Below are 13,724 nucleotides of genomic sequence, written 5' to 3'. Positions count from 1 at the left end.
TGTTCTCATAAGATAGAAGACAGATTCTAAATACTAAACAAAAGTGAAAATAATACTTATCATTACAAAAAGCTTCTGAAGACATACATAAAAGGCTTCTGATACATGCTTGCTATAACAATGAGAATCCACACAATTAACTAATGACAATAAAGAATGGAAAGAAAGCATTCCCTTTAAAAAATGGGAAAAACAGATGATCTAATGAAGAAGAAATCATGATTTCTATCAACAGGTCACAGTAAAATCCAGGAGAAAATTTCTCTCTCAGAAGAAAACATACACTCTGTTACATTTACGTATGCATGTATGTATATATACATACATATTGTTATATGTATATACTCTGCTTTGGTATAGTAAAGCAGAAGGGAATAAGAAGAAAGCAAACAGACAATAAATTCTACTGTTACTCAGTCTTAAATCCAACCTCACTTTCTGAAAATCAAACCAATGCCTCATAAACAAAGACTTGGAGAAAGTTCTATTAACATGAATAAAGGTTTTTTAAAAAGGGCCACAAGATGAGCACTTAATTAAAACACACACACACATGCATGAACACACACACATACTTTCCTTAGGCTATTAAAATATAAAGTCTTTAATTCTCCATTAAAACAACAACAACAACAATAAACCCTGATTATAAGTTTTAAAACCATCTGAAGATGTGAAAGAGTATCTGCATTTCAGCCTGCTTCAAAGCCAGTGACGAAATCATTTCTTCTTCTTCCAATTCAGAGTAGGTTTAGGAGCAGGACATCTGATAGAAGTGGTATTGCCAATCTAACTGATTTTAAAATATAAAGTGCTTCTAGCAATATTTGGAGACATATAATTTGACAAAAAAGTTTTATAAACCTAAGCTTTGAAAAATAGAAAATATAAGCCCCAGCAAAAAAAAAAGCATAATTTGTAATTGAAAGAAAATAATATTTTGTAGAAAAAAAAATTCGTCCTTCCAAAAAGAGACAAAAATGACTAACTTTTATTTCCCAAGAGAATTATGCCACTTTTATACAACAAAATTACAGCCACCACAAATTGCTTTCAACAATTCCATTGCTTCTTCATTTGACCACTTGAAAATCAAAATTCTTTCAGATTATAAATATAACTTTTTATAACTCTGTTATTACGTACTGTGAATGGGGAAAGGGGGCCAATCTTGTGGCCATAGCGTCGAATGGCCTCTCTGATGTGGCAGGGCTGGATGGCATCGCTGTGAGCCTCAACACCACAGGCCGCGGTGCTCTGTGACAGAAAAACACATAAATTGTTACTAAATCAAAAACACACAACAGAACTACAGTGTGTAAAATATGAAAATAAACTTTTATAAAATGGATGTTCTCCCCCCCCCCTTCAGGATGCACGTTCCTGCTGCCGTACAAAATGTTTAAAAAAAGATTGCGTTAACAAATCAAAGATGACTTTGACGTGACCCCTTCGTAGCAGACCTACCAAATGCAATTTTTATGCCCACAATATTTCACCTAGGCCCGCATGTCAAGGTCCAGGAGAAGAGAGCCACTCGTGTGCAGATGAGAATTGTCATGGGGGATTGCTGACAGAACTGCAGGAAGCTGTTTTTTTTAAAAAAACACTTAAACATTTATTATTATAAATGTTTCTTGGGAGCTTGTTGGGAATATTTCTGAAATAACTTGAGGGTCATCAATTTTAAAATGAAAAATATGAAATTGCTATATATTTATTTATAATACTGGAGCTGTCACAGACAATCATTTTAACTTGGTTTCTAATTTTCTAGGTGTCCTCAGGGCAAAAATAAAATAAAACAAAACCTTTCTATTTTAATCTGCCTCACATGTAAAACGCAGGTCTGAAAGTATAAAAAGACACATGGAAGAAAAGGACTATTTGCAAAGATAGTATGGATACCAGCTTAAGAAATGTATGTAATACGATTTAAATATGATGAGACTGGGTGTTATCCTGGACTAATAAATCACTCAACACTGTACCAAAAATTAATGGTGTACTATACCTTGGCTAATTGAATTTCAATTAAAAAAAATTTAAAACGTCAATAGGAACAAGATAGTCTCATGGCTCACTTGCAGGCTCTGGTTTCCCAAATACCTGATCCAGAGCCTATCTGTTACCAGTTCTGTCAGGTTATATAATATCTCTGCACTTCGGTTTCCTCAACTGTAAAATGGGGATAATAATTATAATTGCTTTCTACTGCAATGGATGGCAGATGCCAGTCATTAACATTACAGAATCAAGAGAAAGAAATAGTGTGTGTATAACTCTAACTGTATTCTAGAAGTCAGTCATGGTCACATAATCATTACTTGTTTTTCTGATAATTACTACAATTACCAATTTCATAATTCCTTGTAGGAGTATAACTAATAGGACCTTTATGGATAGTAATTTGGCAAAATCTTATCAAGTGAAAATGTACAACCATTTTGACACAATTTCACATCTAAGAATTTATCCTACAGATATATTACACAGTTATAAAATTTTATATGCCTATAGGTCTATATCTATATATCTATCAGAGTCACACACACACACACACACACACATACACTCACTGCAGAACTCACTGTATATACACACTTAGGATTGATGAACTAAATGTTCATCAATGAGAGAACACTAAAATAAATTATGGTATATCCATTTAATGAAACAGAAACTATAGTAAGTACCAAAAAGAACAAGGGAGTTCCATAGATACTCCAATGTAACTATCTCTACGATGTATGGTGTGAAAAAATGCAAGGTGTCCTACTGGGTGGTACTATGTTACCACTGATTTTTTTAAAAAGCTGAACACTACATAATTATTCAAACATAGAATATTTTTTGTAAGGGTATACCAAAAATCAGGAATAGAATACCTTATCTCTTGGAGTCTAACTGGGTGTTTAAAGGACATGGATTAGAAGAGACATTTTTCACTGTATATCCTTCTGCACTTTTCAAATGTGTTTTCTGTACCTTGTGCACGCTTTTCCTATAACTAGTAATAAAATTTGAAAATTCCGATTAAATGAGAGCATTGGCTAATTATCCAAGCTGAACCTGAAATAAGATGTGAAATATAAAACAAAGCAGATCTTGATTATTTTTATTATTTTAACAAAGATACTGAAAGAAGTCAAATAGGAATTTACTTTAGAATATCTTTCTCAATTTCATTCCAACAATACCCTAATAATAGATCTGCAATGCCCACAACAACACAAATTGTTAACTTAACCCTTCATTTGGCACTGATACAAAAGTACACAGGATTTTTTTTTTTTTTTTTTTTGAGTGCTTTCTTGGTTCTTATTCCAAGTACTTTGTGTCAGTTGGAAATGCAATTATCAGGTACCTGATAAAGGCATAGGCTCTTCTCTGTGTTCATTTGACCCCAAAAGATAAATAGGACTAATTAGAGACTCATTAATGGTTGAGGCATTCTATCCATTTGTGGAAATGAATGCAAATATTTAGCTGGATCTAGAGTTAAGTTTCCCAATGGAAATTCAGAAGAGAGGTGTCAAGAGGGTCAGTATCCTGCATATTATGTTGGGTGGGAAGTTCCTCTATGGCATCTCCTTTATCCTTGCAACTTAGGTTTGTTTTTTATTTCTTTCCTCCATGGCCAGTGTAAGATTCTCCTCTTCCTTACTTTCCCCGATGAATTTGGTTTTTGTCAAAACCATAGAACATTTAGGTCAAAATCTCTCAGAGTCTCTGGCATGGTAATCAAATAGGATTTCAGAACATGGAAGGAAGCATAAGCTAGAAATTTATAGCTGAGTCGTGCTCTTTGACAAAAAGGTGAAGCTAACATAAAAATGGAAATATCCAATTTTGTGAAAAACGTTAGATTTTCTATTTTGCTAACTTCAGGTTTATTTGCTAGAATTAAGTAACTGTAAATAGCATGCAGTTACCATACACACTCCTACATTTTCTTGATTTGCCCACTGAGTTCTTTGAAGGGAACCCTTAAATCCGAAATGATGTATTTCCAGTGTTGCTGCCACCTCAACTGATCTCTTCATATTTCTGCCAACATTCAGGCCTTCACCAAGGCCTTCACTTTTAATCCATTCAAATCCAAAATTCATACCAGGTTGAGAATTTTAACTTAGTAGCGACCCTAGTATTTTATACAGAAGTTTCAATAGAGCTTTCTTGGACCACAGCTGAGAGTTCAAACTACTGAGACATTTTACTTGGCATCAGCCAGCAAGGGTAAGTAGAGCCATGGTGCTCAAATCCAGGAATATGGAGGATTCCATAAGATACTTCACCTTCCTGTACCGAGCATCAGCTTTTGGACGAAGAGACATACATAAAGTGGAAGAAAGCAAGAACAGAGTATGAATGCAGGCGAGAGGAAGAGGACCTGACATCTGAGGAAGAACTTTACCAGGCAGCCTGTACTTTGCTCAAGGAAATAGTCTATTTTGGCAGAGATTTCAGCACTCTTCAGACAACAGGATTCAGTATTTTGTCAAATAGATTTCATTTTTGAAAATTTAAACATAAAGGATATCATAAAGTGTTGGCACACTCAGAATGGGAAAGATGAATTGGTAAATCAAATGTGGTCCAAGGAAGCTATATTGAAACTTCTGTCGCTGCTAGATCTCTTACACATGTCTGTACCTGTCCTGACTTTTTAAAAAAATTGTTGCCAAGTTAAATCATCCTGTCCTTTCTCAGCTTTTCCCTTGTCAGGGAAATCCAAATTTAAGAAGGACTTGGAATCTCAGATAATTGCCACTTACTTTTTCCACATAACGGTGGGCTAGATCTTTTGTTAAACTTGAAACATTCGTTCTTACAGAGTAACACATATCTCGGATTAGAACAAATGAAAGGTTAAACTACTATTACTAATAATTTTACTACTCATTGACCACAAAGGCTGATATATAATCTGACTGGCAAGGCAAGTGACTTCCTTCTATTCACTGTTGTACACATAGCTTTCCCAGAGTTTTATGTTTATGGAGGATGTCTTTTTGGATGAAGGTGGGCCATTCTTTGGCCAAAGGTTACAATATTTAGTATAGTTAATTTTAATTTTAATTTAATTAAACAGTTAAATTTAATTTTAATTTAATTAATTTAATTTTAATAGTTAATTTTCTCATTTCAAAGTTTAATTGAGATGTTAATTGTTAAAACTATAGTTCTAGGGCACCTGGGTGGCTCAGTGGGTTGAGCTGCTGCCTTCGGCTCAGGTCATGATCTCAGGGTCCTGGGATCGAGTCCCGCATCGGGCTCTCTGCTCAGCAGGGAGCCTGCTTCCCTCTCTCTCTCTCTCTGCCTGCCTCTCCGTCTACTTGTGATCTCTCTCTGTCAAATAAATAAATAAAATCTTTAAAAAATAAACAAACAAACAAACAAACAAAGAAATAAATAAATAAAACTATAGTTCTATATAACTAGAAAACTCTTTTCTTTAAGGAAATTAAAACTAGAAAAAGTACTTAAGGAGAAGACAAGAGAATCACTAATTTTAAAGATTCGTACATTACTAAATCTGGAAGGAATGTAAGGTATCATCCATTCTAAACGTTTCCAAGTTCCACCCCATTTTATAGATGAGAAAGTAAAGATAAAGGACTTGCTCAAGATTATAGTGACACGATCAGAATATGGCTAGCCATCAGATTTCTCGGCTTCTAGGACACACAGTTGTTATATAGAGGCTTTCTTATTTTGTGTGGAATGAATCATACCATGTTACCACCATAGTGGAAGTTTCCAAAGAGTAAAAATGAAAACACAGCAAGAATCTGAATGTAGAAAGATGGGGTGAATGGAGAAATAATTAATAGCTTTAAAGTGGGACATTATTCTGATGTCACGGATTAATGCAATAGCTTTCAACAAGATTAGGAGAGAAATGTTTAAATATTTAGGAGAAAAAATACTTCTTTATATGTCTTTGAGAATTCTTGAAATTTTTATATACAAATGCATGATTATATCAGGTTAATTACAACTTCTTCTTGCATACTTCTTACATACAACTTCAGTCCACCAAAGAGGTCTTTTAGGTAACACTTTGTTATCCTAGTTTTAGTTACTAAGTAAGCTGAAGGACTATAGCCAACGTTCTCTAAAGCTACTTTACAATACGCATAAATTCCTTATAGTTCAAATTTCCCCTTAGTAAATAAGCACTGAGCTCTGTTGTTTTGTAAATGGAAGAGGAAACCAGATATGAGGCTAAACTTAAATGTGCTTACTATCATTTTAAAATTATATCTTGGTATGGTTCCACTACTTATAATGGCAAATGGTTCTTATTGTAGCAACTGAGTTTTAGATAAAAAGTATCACGTTAGACAAATTATAAAAAACAAGAACATGAAAGTGATAGAGATTGATCAAAACCAGGCAGAAACTGGAAAGGGGAATGCCTATATTTACAAGAAGAGAATGGCAGTGGCTTGAGTTTCCCGTTTTTACTCTTTTAGCCTAAGGGCAGGCCCCAGTCAGGATAGGAGGCACACAGCCTTAGAGACTCTAAGAGATATATGCCAGCGGTCAGGGCATGCACAGTAGGTATAAAGTGAGGAAGGAAATACCAAAAAAAGGCAAAATCAAAGAAGGAAAACCCCAAATTCACCATACAAACTTTACCCAAATCTATCTCTCTGTGGTACTGAATTCAAGAACCAGTTAAAGCTAAATGAACTGAGGAGAGATTCTAAGCTGCTGTCAATGAAGAGGAATTTGGGTTTGAAATTTAGAGTTGATTGTAGAATAGTAAACTGCATGTTTAACAGACATGCCCACATCACCACCACTATTAACACCAACAATTCTTCAAAGGAATAGAACAGAACAAAAAATCTCTACCATATATTACCTGTGACGTCCAAGATACAATTCAAAACTACTAGACATGCAAGAACTGACCAAAAGAGGAGGCATTATTTTGGCCTCCACTGAGCCTAACCAAGTCTCAAAGAAAGCGTGACTTATACTCAATGGAGACTAAAATAATCCACATATTAATTGATCAAAGAAGGGTTTTATTTTATTTTAGGATTTTTATTTATTTATTTGAAAGAGAGAGAGAGACAGTGATCACGAGAAGGGGGAGGGTCGGAGGGAGAAACAGACTCCCCGCCAAGTGGGGGGCCTGATATGGACTCCATCCTGGGACCCTAGGATCATGACTGAGCCAAAGGCAGACATTCAGCTGACTGAGCCACAAAGAAGGATTTTAAAGTAGCTATTATAACTGTGCTCAAGAAGATCAAGGAAAATAAACCTGTAATAAATGAGAAATAAAAAAATCAGATAAATAAAAACTAAAAAGAATTCAAGTGGAAATTATGAAAGTATAAAATAAAATATCACAAAGGAAAAAAATTATTGGTTGTGAAACAGACTGGAGCTAACAGAGGAGTCTGGAACATAAAGCAATATTAATAGAATTTATCCAACCTGAAGAACAGAGAGAAAAGATTGAAAGAGAAATTAAATAAGTACCTGTGGAACAATATCCAAGTAAATAACAAATAAGCCTTGGAGTCTCTGAAGTGGAGGAGAGACAGTGAATGAAGCAGAAAAAAATATCTGAAGAAGTAATTGTTGAATATTTCCCCCAAACGGTTAAAGTCATAAACCAATATTCAAGAAGCTCAATGAACCCTAAGTAGGACAAATACAAAGAAAATCATGTCTGTGGATAGCATGGTCAAACTGCTGAAAAGCAAAAATAAAGATAAAATCCTGAAAGCATCCAGAGAAAAATAACACATTACAAACACAGAAACAATAATACAAACTACTGACATATGATTAAAACAATAGATGCCAGAAAACAGTAGAATGATATCATTAAAGTACTAAAATTAAAACTACCAACCCAGAATTCTATGTCCTGTGAAAATATCTTCTAAAAATGAAAGAAAAGGATATTTTCAGAAATATGAAAACTAAGAGAAACCATTACCAGCCAAAATGCACCATAACAAATCCTAAAATAAAATTTAGTAGAGCAAAATAGGAAAGTAATACCAGAGGCAGTCTGAGCATAAAAAAGAGAGAAAGAGAGAGAGAGAGAGAGAGAGAGCGCATCAGAGAGAGGGAGAGAGAGAGAGAAATGAAGAACAGTGGGGATGGTAAAGTTAGTCTATTTTTTCTCTTAGTTTCATTGAGATACATTTGATTCCTTAAGACACAAATAATATTATGGTTTATAACATACGAAAATGTAAGATGTATAATGACTATAGCATAAAGGAAGGACAAGAGTAAAGTACATCAGTCTTACAAATGTAAGTGTCTCACATTTTATGTAAGTAGTGCAGTAACTGCAAGTACACTGAAAATTTAAGGATATATTTAATCCTTAGCATAACCACTGAAAAAATGATGTAAAGAGGTATCACTAAGAATTGAGTAGATGAATTAAAATGAATTTCTTGAATAGTAAACAATCCAAAATAAGACAAGAAAGACAAACTGAGGATCAAAAATAGACTAAGCAGAAAACAAACAGCAAAATAATTGAACTATATCTATCCATGTCAATAAATTCATTAAATTTCAAGGAAATACAAACTCAAAGTGTAATGAGTCACCATTAAATATCCATTAGAATGGTTAAAAATAAAAACAATGATAACACCAGGAGTTGATGAACATGTGAAACAACTGGAACCTCACATACAGTGAGTGGAAGTATAAAATGAAACATCCATTTTTGGGGGGGGGGGGGAAGGTCTTAGAATTTCTTTAAAAACCAAACACATATACACTCTATGACTCAGTAATTTCATTTCTAGCTATTTACCTAAGAAAAATGAAGGCATTTGCCCATGAAGACTTGTACAATAATGTTCATGACAGATTTACTCCTAATACCTCAAAAACTGGAAACAGCCTAGGTGTCCACCAAAATGAGAATAAATACGTTGAGGTATTCATACAATGGCACATTACTCAGCCATAAAAAGGAATAAATTATACTTCTACTGAAAAACAAATTTCAAAAACATCCTGAGTAAAAGAAATTTCACTCGAAAGAGTATATACTGCATCTTCTTTATATGATTTCTAGGACAGAAAAAACTAATCTATGATGAAAAAATCAGGACAATGATTGCCTCTCTAGAAAGCAGGAACTTTCTAAACTGATGATAATGTTTTATGTCTCGAGGACTGAGAAAACAATAGGTTTATAGGCTTGTCAATACTCATCAAATGGTAACTGAATGGTTCACTGTGTATACATTTTACCTTAAAAAAACATAAAAATTATACATAATGAAGTATTAAGCCAAGAAGTGTACTAATATCTGTAGCTTACTTTGCAACATAGCAAAAAAAAAAAAAAAAAAAAAAAAAGATGACTTGACAGATGGACAAAAGAATAATTAGATGTGCCGATATAATGAATGTAAATACATAAATATGTAGATAATACAGCAAATGTAGTACAATGTTCACTGTAGAATCTAGATGGAAGGTCTATGGTATTAAGTCTATAATTCTCTTATTATTTTTGTATGTTTGAAAATTTTTATAGTAAAATGTTAGAAAAAAATCAGTATCTTGCTTTATCCAGAAGAAAGCTGTTAAAAGAGTTAGGAGTAGAAGTCATTAAGTATGGTTAAGCACAAACTGGCTGTTTCTAAAAATTTGAATTATGAGAAAAATGGAGCAGACTTTCCATATCTCTGAAGCACATCCAACTTCATCCATTCTGCACCAGGAAAACAAAAAAAAGAAAACCAAAACAAGATAAAACTTATCACTGACCTTTTTTCTTTTCCTTTGCTTGGTTTTAGTTGAGTCTTGCCCAGCACTCCCGTTCCCGAGGGATCCCGATGTGGTTTTCCCTGAGTGCTGTGATCCAGACGAGGGGGCAGTCGGTGTGGGAGGAGGTGTGTTCTCAGGAGACTCTGGGTAGGACTTCATGCAAGACCCCTGCCCAAAGAGACGTGCCTTTGAAATCAAGGGACTGGGACTTCTACTAACATTCAATTATGTTCGAGATCTCCTGAACTCAATAGTTCTTGAAGCTTACAAATATCGAAACTCAGTTCATTATCCAGTCCACAGAAATGATGCCTCATCTTACCCCTATCGGTTTAGATACGTTAATTTTTAATCTGGCTGTCATTAAGATAAAATCAGGATTTCTCAGAGGCAGCCTCCAAAATTTCTGCCAATTTTGTCAGATACAGAGATTTCTACTTGCAAGTTTTGTTAGCGCGTCAGATTTACAGGTCTCAAAAGGCACCTCTGCATTCTCCAGCAGACTGGATGCCGTCCAGACAGTATTTGCATCATTGTGACCAGCCTTCTGTAGTGACTCCAACTCAATGCCTGGGGGTCACTGTGGATACCTTCAGCTCCTTCCATTTCTAGTTCCTTCCTTCTTTCGGAACAGCCCTCGTTTCTACCTGGTTTCTTTGGCTATGACTACAAGTCTGTTCTCCTCCATGTGGATGCACTTCAAATATTTGAGGACTGTGATCTTTCTCAGCCTCATTTCTTTTATAGGTCAAGCTGCCTCAAATTCCTTCAACCACTTCTTATGAGACATGTTTTCAGGTTTCTTCATCCTCTAATCACTCTCCTTCGGACATTCTCTATTGTGTCAATGTCCATCCTCTAGGATGGTGCCTAAACACCAAATAAGACAAAAAAACCCACCTTTTTCTTATTAGTAGCATCACAATATTGGCTCCTAAGGAATTTACAGGCCAATAAAAGTCTGTCAATCTTTTTCATATATGGTATTATTAATCGACATTTTCCTTATCCTACCAACTATACTAAACTATACTACCTGCTGGCCTACACTTCTCTATGATGTATTTGTATTTATAAAAAAAACTATGCCAAACTTTGTAAAATATTTGGCTGAAATGCACATATTGGTTTCAAAAGTATATCTGTATGTTGTTCTTTTGGGAACTGTATTATTTATTTAAAGTTAAAAGTGAACATGTTTAAGGGAAGCTGATAAAGAACATATTGGAACTCTGTAATATCTCTGCAATAGCTCTGTAAATCTAAAAATTATTTTAAAATAAAATGTTTTTTAAAGCAAAAAAGTATTGCTTTGATTGTCCTGCCTAGGAACATTATTAAAAAGAAGAAATAAGCCAAATTTGGCATGGATTATTTTTAGAAAAAACAAGATAATTCCTACAGATCACGATCCCTATGCATAAACCATATATTAGAAAAAAACTTTTTTTTTAATTAACTCCAGTTGGGGCGCCTGGGTGATGGTAGTCGATTAAGCATCTGACTCTTTGTTTTGGCTCACATAGTGATCTCAGGGTCCTGGGATTGAGCCCTCTGTCAGGCTCCATGCCTAGTGTGGAGTCTGCTTGGGATTCTCTCTTTCCCTTTTCATCTGCACCCTCACCACCATGTGTTCTCACTCCTTCTCCCTCTCAAATAAACATATAAATCTTTAAAAAAAAATTACCTTTAATTAATATTATACCTGCTAATCTGAGAACCCAAGCTTAACTAGCTTGGTTTCTCATATGTTTAGCACTCAAAAACGACAGTCATTGAAAGAAAATGTATTGTGTATTAGCTCCATGTCTTGAGAGCTCCTGATTCCAAATCCATTGTACATAGCACCTTCCTTTGGATCTTCTAAAACATTTGAACTCATCAACCTTTAGAGGCCAAGAAATCTTCAACTCTTCCTTAGGTTCCTTAAGAGCCTAAGGCTCAATTTTCTAATCTGACTGCCTCTTCCTCCTCAACTAATCCTTTGCTTGAATATTTAAATCAGAGTTTTGCTTCTCCTTTGTACAGCTATGCCTATGCTGCCTCTGAAGCCTGGAGCACTCTCTCCACTTTTACCATCTCATCAAAGTCCCGGCTTCCTTCAATGCCAGCGTCCTTACTCAAGTTCTTTGCTGTCGGGGCTTGTTTTTACCTCTGCGCTTCTGGTCTATACCACTCATTTGGAAATTAGCATATAAGTAATCTTGAATTGTCTGTCTTTTTGCTTGTTCTTTATTTCCTTGTTTGTTTTCCAGAATGTTCTATCTCCCTGAATATAGATCACACCAGTCTTTGGAGTCCCCCGTTTGTACCCAATTTGGTAAGGCCCTTAAAAAGGGCCCATGACATTGGTTGCTGGTTTGTAATGTCAATTAGAAAGAATCCTACTTTACAGTGGCCATTTCATGTTTTGTCAGGTAGTAAAGGGCAGGAAGATTTCCAGTCCCTCTGAATGTTCATTTTGACCACCAGTCGCATAGGAGGAGGGTGTCTGGAAGGCCAGGGAAACGCTTGCCGCTTTGCTAACATATTTCGTCGGGATGCTTTCCGACACTCCTGTCCCGCCTCCCAGAGAGCCCGGGAAACCCAGTACACACAGGCCATTTTTCTTAACTGCTGGGGAGCTGGGAGCTGCAGCTGTGGTTGCTGAGCAGTTGCCCAGGGCAGCTTGGCCACCCTGGAGAACCAAGAAAGGAGGGGAATAAAGAGTTTTCCTAGCCATGCAAGCAATTCCTTGAATGTTAAGGGAAAACTAGGCTTGTTATGTTCACTGTAAATTTCTTCAATTAGAAATGTTACAACAAATTTGTCTGATGTTAATGAAAAGCATACTTATACACATATTCATAGGGTGAACATGTACCAAAGATATTTTTAAAGGGTGTTCTTTGACATCGTAATTTGGGTTTGTAACATAAAGAAAACAAAGTGTTTAATCAACTGGGTAAAGCTTTAGGGACTTATAAAGCATGATGACTGATAATGATGTATGATCTTTTCTAGGAAAAAAAAATGGATTTTAATGGGCATAAACATTTTAATTTCTACTTGGGTTCCAAGCCAATCTGATTCTCCAAGGAGCACAAAAAGATGTCAAACTTTTGGCTTGAAATAAAATATATTGGTTTATATCTTTATATATTTTCTAAGTATCCTAGAGCAGAGGTACTTAAATTTGGGGTCCATCCCAGACTGCTTAGATCCAGAGAATGATTTCAGAGGGTCTCAGAACATCCTGAATTTTTTTTTTTAAAGATTTTATTTATTTATTTATTTGACAGACAGAGATCACAAGTAAGCAGAGAGGTAGGCAGAGAGAGAAGGGGAAGCAGGCTCCCCATTGAGCAGAGAGCCCAATGCGGGGCTTGATCCCAGGACCCTGGGATTATGACATGAGTCGAAGGCAGAGGCTTAAACCCACTGAGCCACCCAGGTACCCCAACATCCTGAAATTGTATGCAAAATTTGTGAATGTGCTTATGAGAGATGATTTATAGTTTTGGTCAGCTTCTCAAAGGGGCTTAGAAATTTTCAGGTTATACATTTTACCCAGCTTGATCTAAAGCTCACCTGACAATTACACATGGAGATGTCAAGCTAACCTCCTTGCAGCCTTCTCTCCAGTTATTAGATGAAATTACATGAAATTGGTGTTTAAGCCAGGAAAAAGAGTCAAATATCAGCAAATTCATTCAACAGGTGATACTAAATTTCTAGTTTGTAGGCACATGCAGCTCACAGACAAGCTCATACTACAAGTGGTACACAGTTATTGCATAATCCCTTAAAGTTGGAAAGACAACTTTATTGCCCCCCACCCCCTGGTGGAGGTCCCAGTAACATAAATGCGATCAGAAAGGATGTGACCCTCACATGATAGGGCCAGTATGGGCACAGAGAATAAATGGAGCCATGCTTTTTTAAACCATGTTTGGAGATGG

General features: G+C 35.5%; 1 protein-coding gene across 1 annotated transcript in view; it reads right to left on the bottom strand.

The window, feature by feature from the left end:
* Nucleotides 1-13,724, bottom strand: part of SUPT3H (SPT3 homolog, SAGA and STAGA complex component) — a 566,769-nt gene that overhangs the window by 113,106 nt on the left and 439,939 nt on the right. Inside the window, exons 10-11 of the mRNA XM_047733198.1 lie at nucleotides 9,784-9,951; nucleotides 1,147-1,257 (exon numbers count right to left, since the gene is read on the bottom strand). Coding sequence (XP_047589154.1) covers nucleotides 1,147-1,257; nucleotides 9,784-9,951 — 279 coding nt within the window. The remainder of the gene's footprint in view (nucleotides 1-1,146; nucleotides 1,258-9,783; nucleotides 9,952-13,724) is intronic.

This window comes from Lutra lutra, chromosome 6 (genome assembly GCF_902655055.1).
Source record: "Lutra lutra chromosome 6, mLutLut1.2, whole genome shotgun sequence".
In the NCBI taxonomy this organism is placed as follows: Eukaryota; Metazoa; Chordata; class Mammalia; order Carnivora; family Mustelidae; genus Lutra; species Lutra lutra.
This window is presented reverse-complemented; position numbering and strand designations above follow the sequence as displayed.